This window comes from Paralichthys olivaceus, chromosome 16 (genome assembly GCF_024713975.1).
Source record: "Paralichthys olivaceus isolate ysfri-2021 chromosome 16, ASM2471397v2, whole genome shotgun sequence".
NCBI lineage: Eukaryota > Metazoa > Chordata > Actinopteri > Pleuronectiformes > Paralichthyidae > Paralichthys > Paralichthys olivaceus.
In genome coordinates, this window is record NC_091108.1 from 8205176 (window position 1) to 8226644 (window position 21469).

A 21469-nucleotide genomic window follows, 5' to 3' on the forward strand; every position below is an offset into this window, starting at 1 on the left:
ACACTAATCTACATTTAAAAAAACCAAGAGCGCACACTGAAATCAAATAGAAATGTCATGTTCCTTTGAAATAGGCCACTTAAAAAAAGTTCTATATTGAGGGTTTCTGCAGGTTTCACCAAGTTAAATTAAAGACTTTTAAGACCATAATGAATGAAATTTAAGACCAATGTCAAGTACGACCGATGTGATGTGAATGAACATCAGAGTCCCACAATTACTTTCATAATTGAAGATGAAGTGAAGTATCGTAATCGAGAATAACCCTGGAAACGCGACATTATCTCAGATACACACACAGACAAGCTGATTGTACTGAGATAAATTCTCAGGGTGTTTTTGGTTTTGTTTGTAGTTTTATCGTTTTGTGTTTTATCTGTATAACTGAGAAAGTGCTACAACACACTGAGACATTGTGAACTACGCATGCTGCCAAAACATTTCTCTTAAAAAAATTATTTTAAAGGATGATGGAAGTATCATTAAATAAATATTTACATGATTGAGACTTGATGTATTCAAGAACTAGTGTGTAAAAGTTTTAAATACTAAGGCCTTAGATTACGATGACTGAATTTTAGACTTTTTAAGATCCTGTGGAAACCCTGTATTGGTTTTAATAGTAATTTCTCACATGTAAAATGTAAAATAAAACTTGTTATAAAAGAGATGCAACACAATAAAAAATCCATATCATGAAATGTTTTATCTGTTACATGAGCGTCTATTGCTCTCAGACGGATCGACTGATAGATACAGTATCTGTTAAACTGTGGTTTCCCCACAGCGTTATTCTGTGATTGAGCGAAGGGGCTTGTAAGTGTCACCCTGCCATTATTCCAGATGGACCAAAGCCTCTGCAATTTTCTACCAAACGCAACGAGAAGGTCTGGCTCAACGTCTCATCTTGTGTCATTTGCAGGTAAAGAGGATAATGTGAGGATGCTGACCCGTGTTCGAAAGCCCTCATGTAATCACGAGTGATTACTAATCAATGTGTCAATTACTTCCTTTGGTTACAGTCGGGACATTTAGGAGCGATCCTTACTGCTACTGTGCAGGAATATATGAAAAGAAATAACACAATGATAGTATAGAAAATAAAGGAAATCACAATGAAAGGAGAAAAATAGCAGAAAATCTCTGACTGATTATATAATACTAAATAACAGAATATGAAATCACCTCAGAAAATTGTTGGAGAATTACGTCTCTTGAGATATCTGATGAAATTTTCATCAAATTAATGGTTATCTACGTTGATTGTATGGATGAGCATGAACAAACTTTTATGAGGCAACATTACCCACACGCAATTATGAGCAATAATAATAACAATAATATTCCAGCTTAGACCAAATGCTTTTATATTAAAAAGTACAACGCAGGATTTAAGATTGAATATTATTATAGAAATTGATCACAGAAATGGAATCATTTAACTGATGAGTTTAAATACAAGAAATAAAACTAGATAATAACTGATTCTAACGTGGTTTATATGACGGTTTATTCACAATATTAGTGTGTACACACCTAATCAAAATAAGCCTATATTATCAGTTATTATCATTTGGGAAACATGTTAATATTTTTTTAATTATCAGTGTTTATTCAATTACACAAATAAATGTACCTGGAACTGAATGAACGAATTTTCCTTTAAAACATTAAACCTGAATATTATTATTTTGAGCAGAATAATCTACACAAACAGGTAAATATCTTTGTTAATAACGATATAATGTCTGTTAACAGCTCCGGCCTCCTTCTCTCTGCTTGTACTGACATCCAAGTACTTTGTTATCTTGTATTATAGCGCCATCTAGTGTTCACAGCAAGACATACTTAAACCGTCCACCAACACTGATTAATTCTATGGTCTTTACACTGATTAAATCTTAACAGCACTGGAGATCAGCGGAAGACAAATAACAACATTGAGTGATACAATGAGGGATTTTACTTACCGAGGGAAAAGAGGGGAAATGTGAGAAAACAAAGATCTGCTCACCTGTTTGATAGGTATGGCCCTTCCACTGCCTATGCTGTCTGTTTTACTGTCAACGCTCTTTGCTTGTTCACTGGCTTTCCGTGACTGCAAGAAAACAAGAAAGTCAAGTCAGCAACTGAAGCGACACACAGAAGACGAGGCAGAGTGGGAGTTTGGGGGAGTGAGCGGAGGGGAGTGTTGGGGTGTGCATGTGTGTGAGGGAGAGAGAGACTGGGGGTCAGAGGAGTGAGGTGAGGAGAGGTTGTTTGTTTGTTTTTTTTTCACTTGGAGCGTTTGCAGTATTTGTGGAGAAACTCGACGTTTGCAAAATAAAAAGTCTCAAAAAGAAGCTCGAAATGAACAGACAAGCAGACCAGCGGAACAAACAGCAGTAACATCGACGTGCAAGTTCAAAAAAGAGGAACTTAAAAAAGAGACCAAACCAAGACCACACTAGACACATCTCAACACAGAGGAGGACGACCACACATTGAGTCATGACTCAGCCCTGAAACCCTTTGTAGGAAGGGGATCCGTCCAGCTCTGTTTGAGACCCAGAGCGGGCCCTTAGTGGACCCATGCAGATCTATATGCTGCTACACCCAGAGCAGCTTCAGTGCAGATGCACTGATAAAGGGCTTTTGCAGCACAAGTAAGTTGCATAAGTTACAAGTCATAACAGGTTAAAGGGAGAAAAGGGGAAAATGGTTATTTCAAGCTTGAGTGCACGTAGCGTCCTCTGACCTGCAAAACCTGCTCGGACATAAAGTTCATTTGCAAATACAAAAACCATTTGAACTTCACAGAAATGCAAAAAATTAAACATGTTAAGTTTCTCTGCAGGAAAAACAAAGTGGTTAGACAGTTAATTATTCAAATTGCATGAATAAAAAATCATGTAAACCTTCCCACCCCGACACAAATAAGGAGATGAGGTACAGGCAGGGACAGACATGAGTGTGTATGGTCTCACTCAGAACATGAGAGATGTCCAGTCACCAATGGAGAAGAGGTAGAGTCTGAGTTCAAGTAAACCAACTCTGGTGTTGATATTTTTTTTCCAACATTTTATTTTTTTTTTAATGATGACTTGTTTAGCTTCTATACAGACACCATACAAAGCAAGTCACAAATTCACTTCAAAATATTCAACAGATTGACCCAAACATTGCAGTTCCCACAAAATATAGGATGGACAATAAAGGCATTATTTCATATATTCCTTATATGTATGTACTTTTTATAGAGTACCATTGTAAATAAAATACAATACAAGATATACAGCAGTCTATAGTTTTGTCAATCCGTTCATGATAGAAAAAAGAGATTATGCAAGATTTCATAATCTCTGTACCAAACCTAAATCAAACCCAAATAAACAAATGAAATGAAAACAAGAGAATGTGCAAAAAATAAATAAGTTGAAATAAATAAAAGAGGAAAACAAACGTTAACGGTTAACTACATTCATACAAGTCGGTGCAACCCAGGTTTCATTTGTTGGCAACTTTCAATATAATATCTCTGTAACACCCTGACACACTATGTTTTTATGAAGGCCTTCATAAAATAACCCCAAGTTACTCTAATCTAAAATACCTCTATGATAAACACATTTATACCACATTTTCTTTTTTCATTCAATACTTCAATACTCTCTGGAAAGTAAGAATGACTCAAAACAAAACAAAAACAGACCAAATTAACGTTGGAAAATCTAGAAGGAAGAATAAAAATAACAAAACAACTTGGCACCTCTAGTCCTTGAGTCCTCATTTATGGCAAAAGGCAGTGTGATGTCATGTAAGGAACGGTTGTGTCCTTTTGGCTGGATAACAGTTCCAAGAGTGACTTGAGTGTACAGCGTGGGTTTTTTTTTTTTCATATGGGATGTCTGAATGACAGTTGGGGTCAGGGGGGGGCAAGAGGTGGACGGGGGGGCAAGGGGTGGACGGGGCATTTCCAGAAGAGTCCCTACAGTCTGTCTCGCGTGGTGATATTCGACAGTCTACGTTGAGTGCGCTCAAACACTCCCGACTTAAGCCTATGGATTCCATATAGTGCGAGCTCTATGCATTACCCTAAGTGCAAGACAGCAGCGAGGGTAAAGCAGTGACAAGCTCTAAGTCCTCAATCAATAATCTCCTCTCTATCAGGATTGGCAAAGCAGGGGGACTCTTTTGTTTTTAAACCATCATGCTCTTCTAATTCGGAAGGAGTTGGAAAGCCCTTTTTGTTGAAGAAAGGTTGGAAACAGAAGCACAAATCTGCAAATATTGAAAAACAGTGTCAAATGGTTATTTTTTGTTGTTGTTTTTTTTTCATTTTTGAGATCCAGTTACAAGTAAAGGAACTCGAAATATGAAATGGGGGAAACACGGAATGGCGGACATTAATAAATGACTATAAATGAACGAGTGGGATGGATTTAAGTATAAAAAACGTTGGAGTATTTTCTCTAAATTCCTCAACAGTGTGCTCTTCAACACAAAAAGGGACGGACAGCCTGAAGACGTCAGGAGACCACAGACAAGTTTGCAAAACAGATTTAAGAGTTTTTGACCATGGAAGCACTAGGAAAGAATAATGCGTACTGTGCTGACACCTAGTGGCCTAGGACAGACATGGTAAAAAACTGGCTTGAAATGACTGGTTGGGGTGAGATTGATTTGTGAGAGTGGTGAGAGACAGAGTGAGAAAATCTTCCGTAGTAAAGCTTTGAGTCTTAATACTTAAAAAACAGCCAAAATATTTTACCTTCAGAAATGATTCAGATATTTTCAAGGGGCTTTTTCATTAAAGTGTGTCTGAGGCTTTTTTCATCAGATTATATTCAGGCCGAAAATCAGACGCAGAAAGTGTTTCACGAAATAACTGCAAAGGATTTTATAACTTCAAGAGTCCCAATGCCAGCGCCGTGAAAGTGACAAATTTGACTTTTGAGTCTGATTACATTTGGACGTCTTGTAGCAGTTTTCTCCTTCAACAAAGTTTCTTGAGAATAATGACTTGAGTCTGTTACTGATCCGACAGAGCTCATCTTCTGATGACATTAAGGCATATTTTCTTTCATTGTGAACTCCTCTCCAAAAATCAACAGAGAGTGATGTACTTACAAGAGTGTGGCTAGAAAAAATGGATGTCAGCCTGCGGTTTTTTCGGTGACTCGCAGGACTTATATTTTGTGACACAGAGGTTGGATTTATTTTCAGAATGGACAAAGCTATGACAGGGAAATCCTCGACAATCTTGTGTTGCTGAAATCTTTTCTCTTTCTGTTGTTTGGTAAAACGGCAAAAAAAAGGGTCGGCATTGTGAGTCTTCCTCTCTCCTCAGCCCACCGCACTCTTCAAGTGTCACTGGAGAAATGTCGACATCGCCCTGTTCACTTTTCCTCCCCCGCCTCCTTCCTCTGCTTCCTCCTCCTCTCCTCCCTCACCCACCCTCCCTCCTCCTCCTCCTCCTCCTCCCACCCTCGATTCGCCGCTCCTCAGAAGGTCATGAGCTGAAACTCCCGCTCGGCCTGCCACTCCGGCACCCACACCGGGTAGGTGGCGTGCTTCGGCATCTCCATGATGCGGACGGGGAGAGGCTCATTTCTCTGGTGGACATGGTTAGTCACTACCTAGCAGGGGGGAAGGGAGACAACAAGGGGAAGTAGCACACAGCCTGTACTGCTCAGAAACCACAGAGCATGTGGCTCCCACAGCAGCTGGGGTGACGGGGTGAAGGCAGTGGGAGACAGAGGAGGGAGGGGAAATGATTGGGAGGTTAGAGAAGGGAGTTAGTTTGAAAGAGATGGGGGAGAGAAGGAGGCAGGAGATGGGGTGAGATTACAACAGGAAATAGGTGAGGAGGAGACAGGTGAAAGAGACAGGTGTGTTTTAGAGGATGGGAGAGGGTCTATTTATCATTGAGGAGTTAGGAAAGATGGAATCTCATGTAGCCTGATCTCCATCTCATAGAGGAAAAAAAGTTCTGATGAAAAACTCAAAAATATGATAAAAATGGGGACAAATTAACTTTTGGAAAACAAGAGTCGGTCTTACAGTCACTTGGGGTTTGAAAATGCATTTGGGAGTTTTTCAAACAAGCTTTTCACACAGTTATTTAATAGATTTGAGGATTTGCCATGTTATGGTAGGATTTCTACGGACCTCTCTAAGCTTGAAGAGGCAGAGGTCCGGCTGCGTGAGATTGAAGGGAAAGTTTTAGCAGCAGAGAAAGAGGCTGGTGTAGGAGAGAGGAGGAGAGAGGGATGCACACTGGGTAGGAGAAGAAGAGGGCAGTCGCTACAAGTAAAAGACAAGCTTGGGACAGCTAAGGAAATTAGGAGTGGTTAGTGCGCACATATGCTTTTGGTTAGAGCAGAGGGAGAATACGACATGGGATGTAGAGCAGGCAGACACGGGGGGGCGGGACACTGGTGTGGTAGTGAATCTCGCAGAGATAGAAGTGAGTGGGGTGAGGATCGGGGGAGTTATCTAGACTCAGCGAGATGGTGAGTGGGCGATTCTATGTCAGAAGGTGCTAGCATGCATTATTAGCAGCATGTAAATGGGCCATATAGGCTGGCTCAGATTTTTTGACTTTAGTTTGGTCAGCAGAGAAGTTTGCAGTTTGTTGCTCCCCATAAGGGAAGTAAATGCAAAGTAAGAGTCTAGTAAAAATAAGAGGGGTTGAGGGATTGAGACGGTGCAGAGTGCCCAGTTTGTTTTGGGTGAGATGAGAAACTTAGCCCATGTGCACTTACTACATCCAATTAGAAAAGAAAAAGGACATGAAAAGAGTTGATGTTTTTTTTTTCCACAGTGCTTTCTTTGATATTCCTTTGATCTTTTTTAGGAACATTTTGGGGAGAGAATATAATTTCTATTTTGTATTTTTTTCTCCTTTGCCCATTGTGCTGTGTGAACGAGACGCTTCCATTACCTCCTTCGGAGGCAGGAGAGGTGGCTTGGGTGCATTTCGAGCTACCTGTCTCCCTCTGGTGGACAAAGTGTGCTTGGCAACATGCCTCCTAGTAGTGAGAGTGGGTGTTGCTTTGCATCAGCTGTCGCATACTTACTGTGAAAATGTTGGAGCGGCGCTTCGACTGCTTGCGGATGGGTGTGGGCGTGTTGGAGGCAGCTATGGTCTCAATGCGCATCTCCCGCTGACTTATGCTGGGGGTGGAGGGAACAGAGGAGGAGTAGTCACTGAATGCACCCCCACCATTGGCCGCCTGGGGAGAGAGGGAGATTAAGAGGAACCGACAGAGAGCAGAAGGAGAGAACGAGGGAGGGAGGGAGAGAGTGAGAAAGAGAGATTGAAAATCAGAAATGGAGAGTTAATAAAAACAAACAAGCAGGTCAGTTAAGGACAGATTTATTGTGGACAATATCTTTAAAGGTCCAGTAAGTAAGATTTAGGTAAAAGGATCTACTGGCAGAAATGAAATGTAAAATAATCATAGAGAGGTTTCACTAGTGTTTTATCTAAATTGTAAGAATTGTTGTTTTCTTTACCCTAAAATGTTCCTTTTATATTTGAATACTTTATATTTATGTTGCAGAGGGTCCTCAAACTAAAACACCTTTTGAGTTTTTATGACAACTGAAGGCTGCCACAGGTTCTCTTTCATGTTTGAGAGGGGAGGGTGAGGTGAGGGGTATTCAGCTGCAACATGCAACCACACCACTAGATGTCACTAGATTCTACACACTGAACCTTTAATGGACACACATGATAAAAACATCTACATCAACCGAGCGTGCGGTTGTTTGGATTAAACTTATATTGAAGCACAGTGCTGTCTATGAATATTTCCATCTCACCTGGTTAATGTGAACAGAGGGGATGGATGCAGCAGGGACTGATGAGTGGCTGGGAGAGTTAGGGAGAGATTTGCATGGACCAATAGAGAGCTGCTGCTTTTTCCTCATGGCCACAACCTTCTGGGCAACTGAAGGAGAGAGTGGCAAAGACACATGATGCTTTCAACTTCTCATTTGATCAAATAATAACACTTTTTTATAATGAGAAACCAATGAAACAACCGAAACCAGAACGATTCACACATTTCAGCACAGAATACATACTGACTGACTTCTGCCAGCTTGTTATTTAAAAGTCAGACTATTGGAGTGTATCATATTTATTAACCTATATGAAAACATTCATCTTACAGAATAATTAATGCAGAACAGATGTAGTTCTATATGTATTTTCTTGTTTTTTAATTCAAGTTCCACATATGGGCGGCACAGTGATGTCTCCTCACTTTCCTGCACTGAGTCTGCGTGTTCTCCTCGTGCTTGCGTGGGTGCAGTTACTTCAGCTTCCTCCCACAGTCCAAAGACAGACAGTGGTTAGGTTAATTGGAGACTCTAAATTGACCATATGCATGATCTTAACCCTCAAAACGATAAGTGGTAAAGATAATGGATGGAACTAAGTACTATATGCAGTATTTGGTTGTATTTGTGTTTTTCGTTATCTCTAATAAAGTTTTAGGTCAATCTGTAAAATATTGAGAATCAATAAAAAAAAGTTTGTCATAAACATTTGATGATGACATCTTTGGAATCAGCTGATATATTGGCATTGATCAAGCTCTTCTATTAAAAGCATGTAATCTCTTACAGATACCAGCATTAAAGGACCAATCTGCTGAGTCTTATTTGGTAAGAAGATAATATTGATAATCAGTACATTTTGTCTATGGACACATCTGCCTGGTTTTTAGCTTAAATGCTGAATTGCAGCGATGGCATTTTTCTCCTCGTGACATTATGATATTATAGATTTTCACCCTGCTTAGTTTTCTAAGCACACACACACACACACACACACACACACACACACACACACACACAGGATGTTGTAAACAGCAGCTGTACCTGTGGGTAAACTACTGTGTGTTTGCAGATTTTACACAGTGTTTGGAAATGTCAGTCGTGTCCACACTGGGCTGAAATCCAAATGAAAACTATTTTCCATTTTCCCCAGACAGAACGCTATCATGAACCATATTAATCCAATAAAGCACAGCAAAGTAAGCACAGCTAATTCCAGTCAGACGGAGAAGCATATGAGCACATTATCCGAACCACCTCGGGCCATTTGTTTTCCAGTCAGGTAGCGAGCAGCACACTGCTAAATGGCTTATTCATATCTCCGGGGGGAGGAGAAAAGGTACCTCTATTTCCAAGAAGAGTAATCACACCATTTTTTTTGTCTTTCACTCAGCTCTGCGGTGTGATGTTAACCAAATGAGACTATTGTTACCATCCGAACAACCTGATTTGCCGATTTGCAGGCAGTACAATCCGTCATTTAATTCTTTGCACACTCGAGAGAGGGACTGGGTGGAGTGGCGAGAGAGGGAGGCAGTGTTCGTGGGTGCGTGACGTGAATTAGCACTGAGGGGAAAGAGAGATGATTCGAAGTTGTGCCAGCAGCTGGGACCATGATGCCCGGCTGCCTGCTGCAGCGCGGCAGAAAAATACGGAAAAAACGGCGCACGATTCCGAACAACTTCTCCAGCAGACAGCCAACAATCCATCTCTTCTAATCCTTTCAAATTGGGCTTCAGGAAGCAATTAAGGCAGAGAGGGCGGGAGGACAACAGGCCTCTGCACCGACAGTCAATGAAATGCAAAGTGAACATTGTGTTGCATATTCAGATGTTTTGTGGTGGGATGACGGGCTCTCACAGGAGCTGCAGCCTTCAGGGGATGAAGAGCCACAGTTAAAGGAGCCGAGTTTCAAAATGACACTTTCATGACTTCAATTATGGATTCAGGGGAAAAACTAAGGAAGTTTTCAGATTCTTTTAAGAGACATTAAAAGTGTATATCACCATTTATACGCAAATGCATATTACCCAGTCTCTCGCTTGGAGCGGCTCATTTGTATGCAAACCTTCATCATGGGTTTAGCTTCAATAATTACTTGTTCTAGTGTTTGACGATTGTATTGGATTGGATTTAAGACGGCAGCAGCAGAATTAATTGAAGTGAGCCTTTTAATGTTTCCTCTACTGTTCATAAAAGTACGTTGCCAATCACAGCTGCTGAGCATGCAGCACACAGGGAGGTAAGGTATGTGAATCAACCTTCATGTGAGTCAAAGATGCGTGACTCACAAAACTCAAAATACTTTAGACCAACATGAAGGGGAATAAAAATCAACAGCAGTGAATTGTAAAACCTGCTCTACTCATGTTTAACAGACTGACGCAGAAGATTGTAACAGAAATGTTAATTTGAGATTCTATTGATCTAGTATTTTGTCAAAGTGGAGAAGTGATTGATTGGCTGAGAGTTTTTAACTCACCTATCTAGAATTGACCACAAATCCTGTATCCGAGTTGTGTTTACATCCACATCACAAGCTGTGGCTTTGTCAAGAAATCAACCTACAATCTATCAATCCTTCTGAAATAAGATTGATTTAAATATTGTATGATAGTGATCAGTTAAATAAACACAGCTTTCAGTTCAACTGGCTTTAAATAAGGTAATAAACTAGGACTGTCACAAAATTCATTGAGCTTAATTTAAAATAAATCTGTCATATTTAAGGGACTGATCAATGTGTGTGAAATCTGGTGCAACGTGATTGAAATTGACTGTTTGCTCAGGGGGAGGTATGTGCTCTATTAGAGTATCATATCTACATCTGCGAGGTTTAAACCGACACATCTTTGGCACAATTGTTTACGAAAAACTGTCTTAACAGTTAATCAATTATCAAATTAGATTCATATTTTATGAATTGACTAATTGTTTCAGCTCTAGTGAAAACAATGCTCATCAAAGGGAAATAAAAGTCGAGGGCAGCCAACTCATCAAATAGCGTCTCATGTGCCAGTATCACGTTGAAGCTCAACCTTGTTAATTTCCCATCTACCACATGTCGTCCCCATCAAACGCCCCCTCTCACCGTCCTGGAAGACTCTCTCCACGTTCAGGCCGTAGGTGGAGCAGGTCTCGTAGTACGTGCAGCGCTTCAGGTCATTTGACAACTTCCTGGCCCTCGAGTCATCGATCACTCTGGGGTTGGCGGCACTGATTGCATCTGAGAGAAGAGGATAAGAAAATAAATATTACTCAAACCTTTAATATGATGGACAAGGCTGGAGATATTCTATATTTCTGTTAGCATCAATGAGGTGTAAGGTCGTCTGTCTGATCCTGTGGCTCTCACTCTGAAGCTCATTTAATCCTTGGGCCCCAATTATTGTTCAGGAGTGTTTTCAGATACATGTGGTGTGACTCTGCACTACAGAGCTTTGACTGAAATTATATCCTGACAATCAGGCTCGAACACACATCAGCAGGATCAATCATTGTGGCATTTCACAACAATAAGGAAATTCAAGTAATAGCAGTAAAATGGTGTGAAAATGTCATATCACTGAGGTCAATCATAAGATTATATTGAAGTATTATTGCTGTAGTATTAAAAATATGATGAACATGTTTAAATAAGTACTGATACACTAAATTAAGTAATTTCACCAATTTTGACATTTATCACAAAATATCAAAATGTCTTAAGCTTGCTGAAGAAGTGTGATTATGATGAAAACTTCCTGTTGTGCAGGTTCAATGTGAAAACCTTTAAATGTGAAAAGTTGTGTGTATTGATGATGAGTGTTGGGATAAAATCATTTGTAAATCATTTTCAGAATATAATGAGGACTTAGTGTAAAGACAGTGTAAGAACATAGACTACTTCCTGTACAAAGAAAGTATTGCTCAATATCAGAGGAAGCAATATCTTGACAAAGAGAAGTGTGTATCAGATGTAGGGCAGACACCTTGTGTTCCAACGAGGACCATGGGGACCTCAGCTGTGTTCCTGTAGCTGGAGAGGCGCAGAAAGTAATTGTAGACCGTCTGGAAGCTGATCTCATCCTCCAGGCTAAAGACGAAAACCACCGCATCCACCCAGGCAGCAAACTGAGGACAAAGCAGAGGAGGTGACGGTGAAGCACCGTGAAAAATAAAACCTCATTACAGCACGAGAACATTCACACAAATTAGCGATTTGTTTTAGAGCCACCACGCCGCTCTGAAATGTGGTTCGTGTCAGTAACAGTAATGATTGTGTGACGTCACAACTAGTTTGGAGCCAGTGAACCAACAGGCAGCTTGAACTGTTTTAATGCGTAAACTGACACTTCCAGTATCAGTGTAATGACAATATATAGAGTTATAAGTGAAAAGGGAAAATTACAATGTGTAGTAGTTAAAGTTTTGAAATGAAAAATATGTTAACGTTCATATAATTATGAATTTTTTTTAAACAAGAAATTGAAGGATTGTGTGGGAAACTATATTCTGTGTTTTGAGTAATTTATTGATTTTTCAAGGACGATGGGCTGAAACATCAAACATGTATATGAATATAAATAAATCTGAGGTGAGTTGATTTCATGTGTTGCTAGCTTTTCTTTTAATGGAAGTTTACACATACAGACAGAAGGGGGCAGTGTAGCAGCAGGTTGAACACTGGCAGGCCACCATCACCAGGTGGACACTGCCACTGAAGCCTTTTCTGTTTTATGTATCCCCTCCGCTATTATAATCTTGGAATCATTGTATCTGCTGCATCGCATACATTCATAATCTCCACATATTTTACGATCAAATTGCGGCAAATTGCCCCCCCCCGGCAGAGGAAATCAATCCTAATCACCATCTATTCTCAGACGGAGCCAAGCACAGAGTAGCCCTAACGGTGACAATCAAGTGATAACTATCCCCCTTGTGTTCCCCCACTTCTTCATTCAGCATTCACGTCCACCCAGAGCCCCATAGGGAATGAATGTGGGGCGGGGGGGGGATCGAGCCTCCAAGCCACAACTCAGCTCAGCCTCCCTGTGAGTGGGAACATAACAGAGGCCTTTAATTATGCCACTAATTATACAGGCAGCTGACAACTGAGCTGAACTCACTTCTATTCCCCGATCTAACAGGGCGAGATGATGCAAGTGTAAATGTGAGCTCTGGTACCTGTGGCTGCGGCTGCTCGTAGACACAGAATGATGAATTCACACCCAGATCACATGTGACAGGAGACACTGAATCTTATGAATGAAGCCTCCAGCAGGTCGGCTTGTGTTCTCTCTGGGGCTCGCGGCTTATTAGATTCTTATCTAATCTATGGACTGTAGGTGCAGCTTTAAACAGCGGTGACAAATGGCTCATAATTAAGAACTGAAACTCCAAAATCAAATACAAAACTCAATAAGCCCTAACAGTCAGGCTTTGCCACATATACCACACATATTTGCTTGTTAGCAAAGTAAATTAAGTGTTGAACATTAGTTTTGCTAATAAAAAAAAGGGAAAAGCTAAAAGACTCCCAAGACAGTTGTTTTCCAGTGGTGGGAAATAACTACATTAATTAACTTAAGTCTGGTGCTTGAATCTGTATCAACATTTTATAGTCTTTTGGCTACTTAGAAGGAACAATATATATTTACACAAGAGCTCAACCAATATAGATCTTTGGGCGTTCATACCAATACCAACATTGGGAGTAAGAAATATATATTCATTTCAAATCTTTATGAATAATAAATAATAATAAAGAAATTTTAATATAAAATATTGTTTTTACCCAAATGCTTTTCTTTTATGCATCTGTTATTGTGTAAAACAAATGTTTTCACACCGACTCACATAAACAATGTGACTGAAAAGTCTGTGAAAGGCTCAAATTGGCCAATTTCATCATCAGCTCTAATTTACATCCCAGCGAAATGTGATCCTTTTTGGTTGACGATAAACAGTCGCCTATTTTCACGTTTAGTAGATAAATAGAAACATAAGCGTTTATTTGGGGTCCTGTTTCAAACTACTGGTAAAAACTTTATTCCCACTTCATTAACTTTATTTTGGTCTCTACCATTACCAATATTTTCACCAGCTAGGTGCTAACGGTGCCGGGCAGGTAACATACAGGGATTTCAGTAGCTGCCTCCACTGCATACTACGAGAATCCACCCTGTAAATGAATGGACAGTATCAAAACAAACTACAAAACGCCACAACACTGAGAGGAACAGTGGAACTCAGAGTTACATCTGTGTGAGTTGTCAGATCACATTTGACACAGAAGTTGTTTACACTGCTTTTAATAAAAATGTATTTCAGCAGCTCTAACTAATTTCACTCGAGTATTTCCATTTTATGCTACTTTCTATCCTACTCTACCGCATTTCAGATAATAACACATTGCTTTTATTTGACAGCATTATCTAGTGGTTACTACACCACACATAAGTTGTTTATATCAATGTCAAAACACAATCGTGCACGGGTGAAAGTGAGAATGAATCTTTCTCCGTCTATATTCAGAAAGCTTGGAGACCCATTGTTAAATTGATTTAAGCCCTGGATCATCAGTGTGTGGGAGGTAAGACCCAACCCTCTCTGGAATAAACATGGATCAAGAATAACTGAGTGTATCTGACGGCTGCTCTGTCATTAATCAGGACTGGATTAGTGGGAAGGAATTCCTCCATTTATCATTCATCATCCAATTGAAGAAGCACAGACCGACTGATCGCATTATCAATAACATCCCACTCTTCATATTTCACATAGTAATGGGACCATTATCTGCTGCTTGGTCCCTTTGATCACGCACACAAACAAAAAAGGGCTCAGATTGCTCATTGATCTGTTGCTGCCCTTTAAGTGCTTTAGGAAGAACGACCACAGAGCAGCGTCACATTGCTCCAGACAGTCCTGCAGTGAAGTGACGCTGTGTCTCTGAACAGGTCCCATCTGCATCACAGTTTGCAGGAACAACAGTCATACCTGCAGCTCTGGAGGGCCTCCTTCATCTCTGATCAGAAGGAGATAGCTCTGTCCATCCACGACGATTTCTTTCTTGAACCGTCCACCTGATGAAGACAAGAAGAGATATTTATTTCAAGAGTCAATTCTAATTACATGTTGTGTATGGCCCAGTACGTAACTTTGGCCACTGGGGGTCTCTTGATCAAAACAACAAGAGACCGAGTTGGAAGACGTTTTGGTCTTCACCACCATCGCAGATGAAAATCTGTTGAGACTCACCGATATATAATGTTTTATTTACGTTAGTGGCAGATCTAGGATATTTCTTAATCAGGGGGCATGAAGGAGCCACAATTTACACAGAGGAGCCAATTATATGTTTAACATCCGTGCACAATTCCTGATTCAGTAAGGTCAACATTTATGTCATTCCTTGTTTATTGTTAGCTCTGTAGCTTTGAGCTGAACCTGTTTCCGTGTTCAAGCACCAGCCAGCTTAGAAATAAAGATTCTAAACAAATTGTCTTTTTTATTCATTTCTTGGTAAGTGACTATTTGAATGACTACTGACAGGAAAGGGGCCAAACAGCAATGAATAATCGTCATTCATTACTAGTGACCAATTCAAACATTGGTTAGCTAACTGACTAGTGGAGTGTTTTTCCTTCGTCATATGTCGGTTTCCCTGTAAGTTAGTCAGTAACAGAGACGAGCAAAGCCCCAGGTAACGTATATGTGACACAATTAAAAGGCGACCAACGTGACACATCCCGTTCCCTTAAATATATTCAGGGATTTCTTGTTTTGATTTCTAGCATTGTTGAAAACATTTAGGCTAATTTAAGTACACCTATCAACCCATATATAACATAGGTCTAGTCATTTCTCGTCACTTAATGGAAAATTGTAACATATTTTATTTTTAAATCATAAAATAAACCAAATTTCAACATCAAAACACAGCTCGACATGTCTAAGAAAAAGTTTGGTGAAGTGAGTTAAACTGCAGCTTCTTGATTTTCCTCAAAGTGTTGCCGTTATGATCATATACCGACGGGAAGCCAGGTCTCTCTGGAGCCAATTATACGGACGAGAAATCCCCGTTTAGCATGTCTAATGCACAGCTGCTGAGCGAACGAGTTCAGCGCCACCGCCGCGAGTCCTGGAAAGACCCAGCTCTCACTTTACAAACACGATCAGGCTGCATATACGCTGTCTCCATCACTTCACTGAGTGAGCTGGAAGATTTTATCAACAGAAGTCATTACACTTATGAAATGATAAGAATATTGGAATAAAAGTAACGCTGGGATTAAAAAGAGAGGGAGGGAATCAATGGGAGACAAAATCAGAAAACTTCTGAGCTGGTGTGCCTCATGTCAAACCATGTCCACAGGGTAGTAGTGAGGAGCTGACACTTGGCGGCAACTGAGTGTTATCCATTCTGCATTTCCTTTAATGCATATTCCTTGCCCCTAGTAACGCTGGCTGCAGATAAACAGCAGACCAATGGGAGAACCACGCAATAAATCAGATTTTGCATATAATCGGAGTAGTTTTCGATCCTCTGGGGATTAAGAACATTTAAATTAGAAAGCATTGGTAACTGTGCATCATGAATGGGAAATATGATTAAAAAATTAGGACATGTATAAAAGGCAACAGGAAATTACACCTGCTACATGTTTCCAAGGGTTTCATAAGCAGATATATTTGCTCACATCATAGGAGAGATAAAGGGAAAATACAGTAGCCAGTCCCTCATTTTTAATAAGCAGAAAGATTTCCTAACTGAACAAGCAAATACATATCACTTGTGCCACGCTTCCACCCTGTTAACTCCACTTTAACCTGCTTGGCAAATGGGGGACTCTCCCAGCCTTTTGCACAGGCTCCGAGCCCTGGTGGATGCTGGTTGTGTAACAGAGAGAGAGTGAGATAGAGAGAAATTCATGAAAAGCCAGCCAGCTTCTTTTCTCTCTCTCTTCCACTGAACTCACAGAGCTTTGGAGATTCAGACAAAGGACTGAGAAACTATGTGTCTGTGCGCCTCTGAATCCTGCTTAACAGGAGAGAAAAGATGAGGAGGATCTCATCACGGCGAGAACAGATTTAACACAGTTTGTGTGGACGCTGGCAGCTCGTACTGCATGTCACGCCGGAGAAGCCTCACTGAAACCAGTTTGTTTAACGAAGGCGTGCGGCTGCGGCGGAAACACGCGTGGAATCTGAAGCAAATATTTCAGTTACATAATCACCCAGGATGCTGTTGTCTTAATTTAGAGCCGAGCTGATACAATGCTTCTGAAAAGAAAAGCTGCGCTGGGAGTAAAATGTAGCACACTGCCACGCTCTGCTCTTCCTCCGACATGGGGAGAAGTAATGATGAATAATTTATATATGTTGTTAAAGCTCACATTAAAACAAGGCGACTAATAACCGTGCCTACGGAGACAGTAAGTTGGTAGGCACGGTTAACACACAGTGAGCACACAGCTTCTGACGAGGCTTAGACCTTGACACAGAGCCACAGTCTGACAGAGCTCCATCCGGTGTTGCCATGGCAACACACCCCAGTACCTTTTTTCAGATATCATAGCAAAAGCCCAGGAACAAAACACTGACGAAAAAACAACACGCACGCACGCACGCACGCACGCACGCACGCACGCACGCACACACACACACACACACACAGCCATGGCTGTTGAACCTTCTTCCGCTGGGCGAAGCTTTCTGCAATGCTAACGCCCAACCTCAAGTGCAGCCACGTGTCAAAGCACATTTAAAGCAAAGAGCAGCTGCTAATCATGAGACAGGTATGTTGTATCACAGCAACACGCCACCGTGCAAAAGCGCACGTTTGTTCCTTGATTACAGCAACAACGCTCGCTCTGTTTTTCCAGCATTTCCACCATTGATTTCTCGAGGACTAATTAAGCTATGAACATTTTCCTCCCTTGGTGCAGTGAAATGCCAGAAACTAATTATGCACTTCATGTCTCATCCTCGCTATAATTACTCGAAAAAATGAAACACTGCAAACCCCTCAAAGATCATCAGCTAAGTCTGGGTTTGCCAACATCTTTGGGCATTTTCGAAGAGGAGGACGTACCTTCCGGGGGCCAGAAGGGGGCGTTCTCATGCTGATAAATTATACGATATCAGATTTTCAAATCTTAACAAGTTAAATACAACCAGGAGGAGGTCTCTTCCTGCAGATGGGACATTCTAAACATGTTAAACTGGCTCATTCTCCATCAGGACACCCAGGAAGAAAATGCTTTACAGCTGTGATAAAAATCTTTCATCTATAGTCTCAGAGAATTGATGGAGTTCAGTTTTACCTTCATGCGGAACCTTCACGGCCCTAATTTACTGGAAAAGTCACGCTTCATCATTATCTCACCAGTGATAGTGGAGGCACCAAAAGAAATATCAAGCCGCACCAATTATAAATCTTGGCATCCGGAAGCTTGATATAATCAAACACACAATATTTTTATTACAAGCAAATTAGAAAAAGGCAAACTGGTGCCATCCGTCGTGTAAACATCTTAATACACACGTTCTAATAAAGCTATCCATCTGAACAGTGGAGCAGTCAGTGCCAACTTGACTTTATTCTGGTGAAAAACAAAAGAAAGCTAATTTAGCAGTCAGCAGGCTTCTGTATAATTAGAATTTTGAAAAGCATCATCAGAAGACATCATCAAGCCTCACGTCACTTCACTTCCTTTATCAGTAAAATGTTATTTCACACAAGCTGTGAGGTAAATAGCGTGACATTAAGGTTTACGGAGCCACACTTCACTTTGTAATTTAATCAGCTCCTGCTGACCCACACCTCCAGCAGACTCTTACCTTCGGGAGACTCCTCCTGCACATATGTGCCTGTCAGGTACCGGTGCACCAAGGCCGACTTCCCACTGGACAGATTCCCCACAATGCCCTGCAAAGCGGAGAACAGAAATACACTGAGTATGACGTGATCACACCAGAGTAAGGAGACATAAAGGACCATAATGGTGACCTGGAAAAAAAATGAAACTGTCTCAGCACAAGGTGTTCCTGAAGCTTTCAGCCCTGCTCAGCAATTTCCTCCACTGAGCGAGGCCACGAATTGTGTCTGAAGACTTTGTAAATACAAAGTAAGCCGACCTCTTTTTGTCAAGCTCCTTCCCATGTCAAGAGTGGACATTTACGATCAATGATAAAAGTGGTTCCGCAGTTTTTAGCCCATTATCGACTTTTTATAACGGTCAACCACTAAAACAATTGCATCTAAGAAACAGAATCATGTTTAATGGACAAAGTGACAAATATTAAATCTTCACCTTCACTGCTCCATATCAGCAGTTTTGCTGTACTGCCTCTGGCAAGTATCACTTTCAGAGCATCAAAGAAGAAATGATTTCCGGTAGAGAAGCGTTAGTAAGAGCTAGCTGAAATACCGTGGTAATCTTTCATGCTCTAAAGTTCCACATTAAAAAGGTGTTAAAGATGTTCATTTTGAGGGGTGGCTCTAGTGTTGCTAATTACAACACGACAATGGCAATCATCACTTCCATACAGGGTCAGCAGCATACAGAAAACACATTATGTCAGTTCTTATTTTCTAAGGTATCTCAAAACATCGCACCTTTTGTGTCCGTGTACTTGGGTAACCTTTGTATGGTGCACATGCACCCACTTTAAAGCCATTAATATAATTATTTATTCATCAGCGTGGTGTATGATGTGCAAAATGAATAATGGCCCAATTTTAAAACCTCAAATAATCCATATTAGTATCTGCCTCAGAATTGCAGCCTTACTCGGGATGTAATTATCTTTTAGAGTAATGCAACTTTTACTCAAAATAAAAACAGAACTTGCTGCAAATCAAATCAAAAGTACTGTATGCTTAGAAAAAGGTGGGCAGTGATGGAAAGTACTTTTGTTTTGTGGTCGAGGAACAGAACCATCAAAGTGGCGGTGTTGCCCTTCACAGAGGCTGTGTGAGGTCGAATCATTATGAGGAAAGTCCTGTGGAAAACATTGATTTGGTTGCAACCTCTTCCCTCCTTCCTCTCCCTGGTGTCCGGACTGAGCCCAACTACTGCAGCGCCTTCAGGGTGATGCATGGTGGAGGGTGGGTCGATGATGCCAGCATGTCTGGGAAGAACAAAGGCTGCAACATGCCTCATCCCCTCCCTTTGCCTCCTCCTCCTTCTCCTTCTCCTTCTCCTCCCACCATCACCCTCCTCCTCTTCGGATCATTAGTGGGTGTTAAAGTCAGGTATGGTTCTAATTATAGGGACGTGTGAGGCACAGAACAGATCTGTTTCAGGTCCTTCCAAGTCGACCCACTCCATAATTGAAGTGCATGTATCGAGAGGTTCCCCCAGAAGAATTAACTACGCATAAGCTTTAAGTTAGCAAAAGTTGTCGGCTTTGTGCCGTGAAAGCAATGAGTCAACAAAAATCGACTTGAAACGTCGAGCAGATCCAGTGTTCATGCTGTTTTTACTGCTCGGCTTTGTAACCTGCTGCTATATAGGCTTCATGAAATCAAATTGCTTCATCAGCACAAAGCTTTTACTCTCTTTCAACTCTGATGTGGGAATGTAAGTGTGGATTTCAAAGGATGACAATCACGCAAAGGTTTGATCACAGTTAAGTTGCCATCGTGAAAGTACAAGAGCAGGGTGTAGCTGCACAGCTGGAGCAGATGTTTGAGAGGATTTCTCATCATTTCAAATAATCATTTGACCCCAGTTGCGATCACTATTATCTCAATGGCAGGAAAAAGACGAAACTGACTCTGCTATCTTATTTTAAAAAATAAAAGCCTCTGTTCAGTGGGACCTTATCGCTGAGCAGCAACTCTGTGAAAGTTGAATCATCGCAACACTTAATTCAGTCTTTCCAGGTCCATTTAGCAAGCCCCTGTGCGGAAGCTGCCAATTAACACTGTAGAAATATAAAAGGAAACTGAAGCATTTCAAGTGTTAGAAAGAAGAAAGAAGCAAGTCTGTCTTTGCGCTCACAGCTGTGACCCCCCCCCCCCTTTTTTTTTTATGTCATTGAAGTTTTCTCATTTGCAAGGTGCTGCAACAATGAATTCACCTAACATGGAATTATCATTTCAACTGGCAGAACGATAGAGAGCAGGGTTAAAGGCAGCTCGTCTTTATGGGTGGGAGACAATAAACCATGTGATGACGTTAGCTGCACATTTGGCATTGGCTCTGTGTGTATGTGTGTGTGTTTCACTGGCTGGTGGGATCAGACCCAGGATGTGTCACTAGTCTCGCCCAAAACTGTCACTCATCTCGTGTCCTGCTGCAAGCCACCCTGCATCTCCATGCCAACGCATCTCATTAAAAATCACCCACTATACGAGCCAGGGAGGAAAGGTCCGGCCAGTTCTCTCTCATGCAAAATGCAGAACCAGTTTAACGTGGACGGAAAACGTGCTTTCCCACCGACTGACGCTGAAATCTCTCGTCAGCGAGATGAAACCTTGCGAGTGGGCGAATCGACAGAGGGACAGTTAGAAATAAGAAATGTTCTCTCACCACTTTCAGCTCTGGCACTGACCGACTCAATGTCCACTCCTGACTGTTGACGAAAGAGTCTGAAAAGAGAAAAGAGGACAGAAATCAAGTTACTTCAAGCAGCAGTTTCC

At 41.1% G+C, this 21469-nt stretch overlaps 1 protein-coding gene across 3 annotated transcripts in view; it reads right to left on the reverse strand.

The window, feature by feature from the left end:
- Nucleotides 1-21469, reverse strand: part of agap3 (ArfGAP with GTPase domain, ankyrin repeat and PH domain 3) — a 112926-nt gene that overhangs the window by 40455 nt on the left and 51002 nt on the right. For all 3 annotated transcript variants that reach the window (XM_069510988.1, XM_069510989.1, XM_069510987.1), the window contains exons 2-9: nucleotides 21360-21418; nucleotides 18661-18748; nucleotides 14815-14900; nucleotides 11802-11943; nucleotides 10922-11056; nucleotides 7810-7937; nucleotides 7062-7217; nucleotides 2015-2098 (exon numbers count right to left, since the gene is read on the reverse strand). In XM_069510988.1, coding sequence (XP_069367089.1) covers nucleotides 2015-2098; nucleotides 7062-7217; nucleotides 7810-7937; nucleotides 10922-11056; nucleotides 11802-11943; nucleotides 14815-14900; nucleotides 18661-18748; nucleotides 21360-21418 — 878 coding nt within the window. The remainder of the gene's footprint in view (nucleotides 1-2014; nucleotides 2099-7061; nucleotides 7218-7809; nucleotides 7938-10921; nucleotides 11057-11801; nucleotides 11944-14814; nucleotides 14901-18660; nucleotides 18749-21359; nucleotides 21419-21469) is intronic.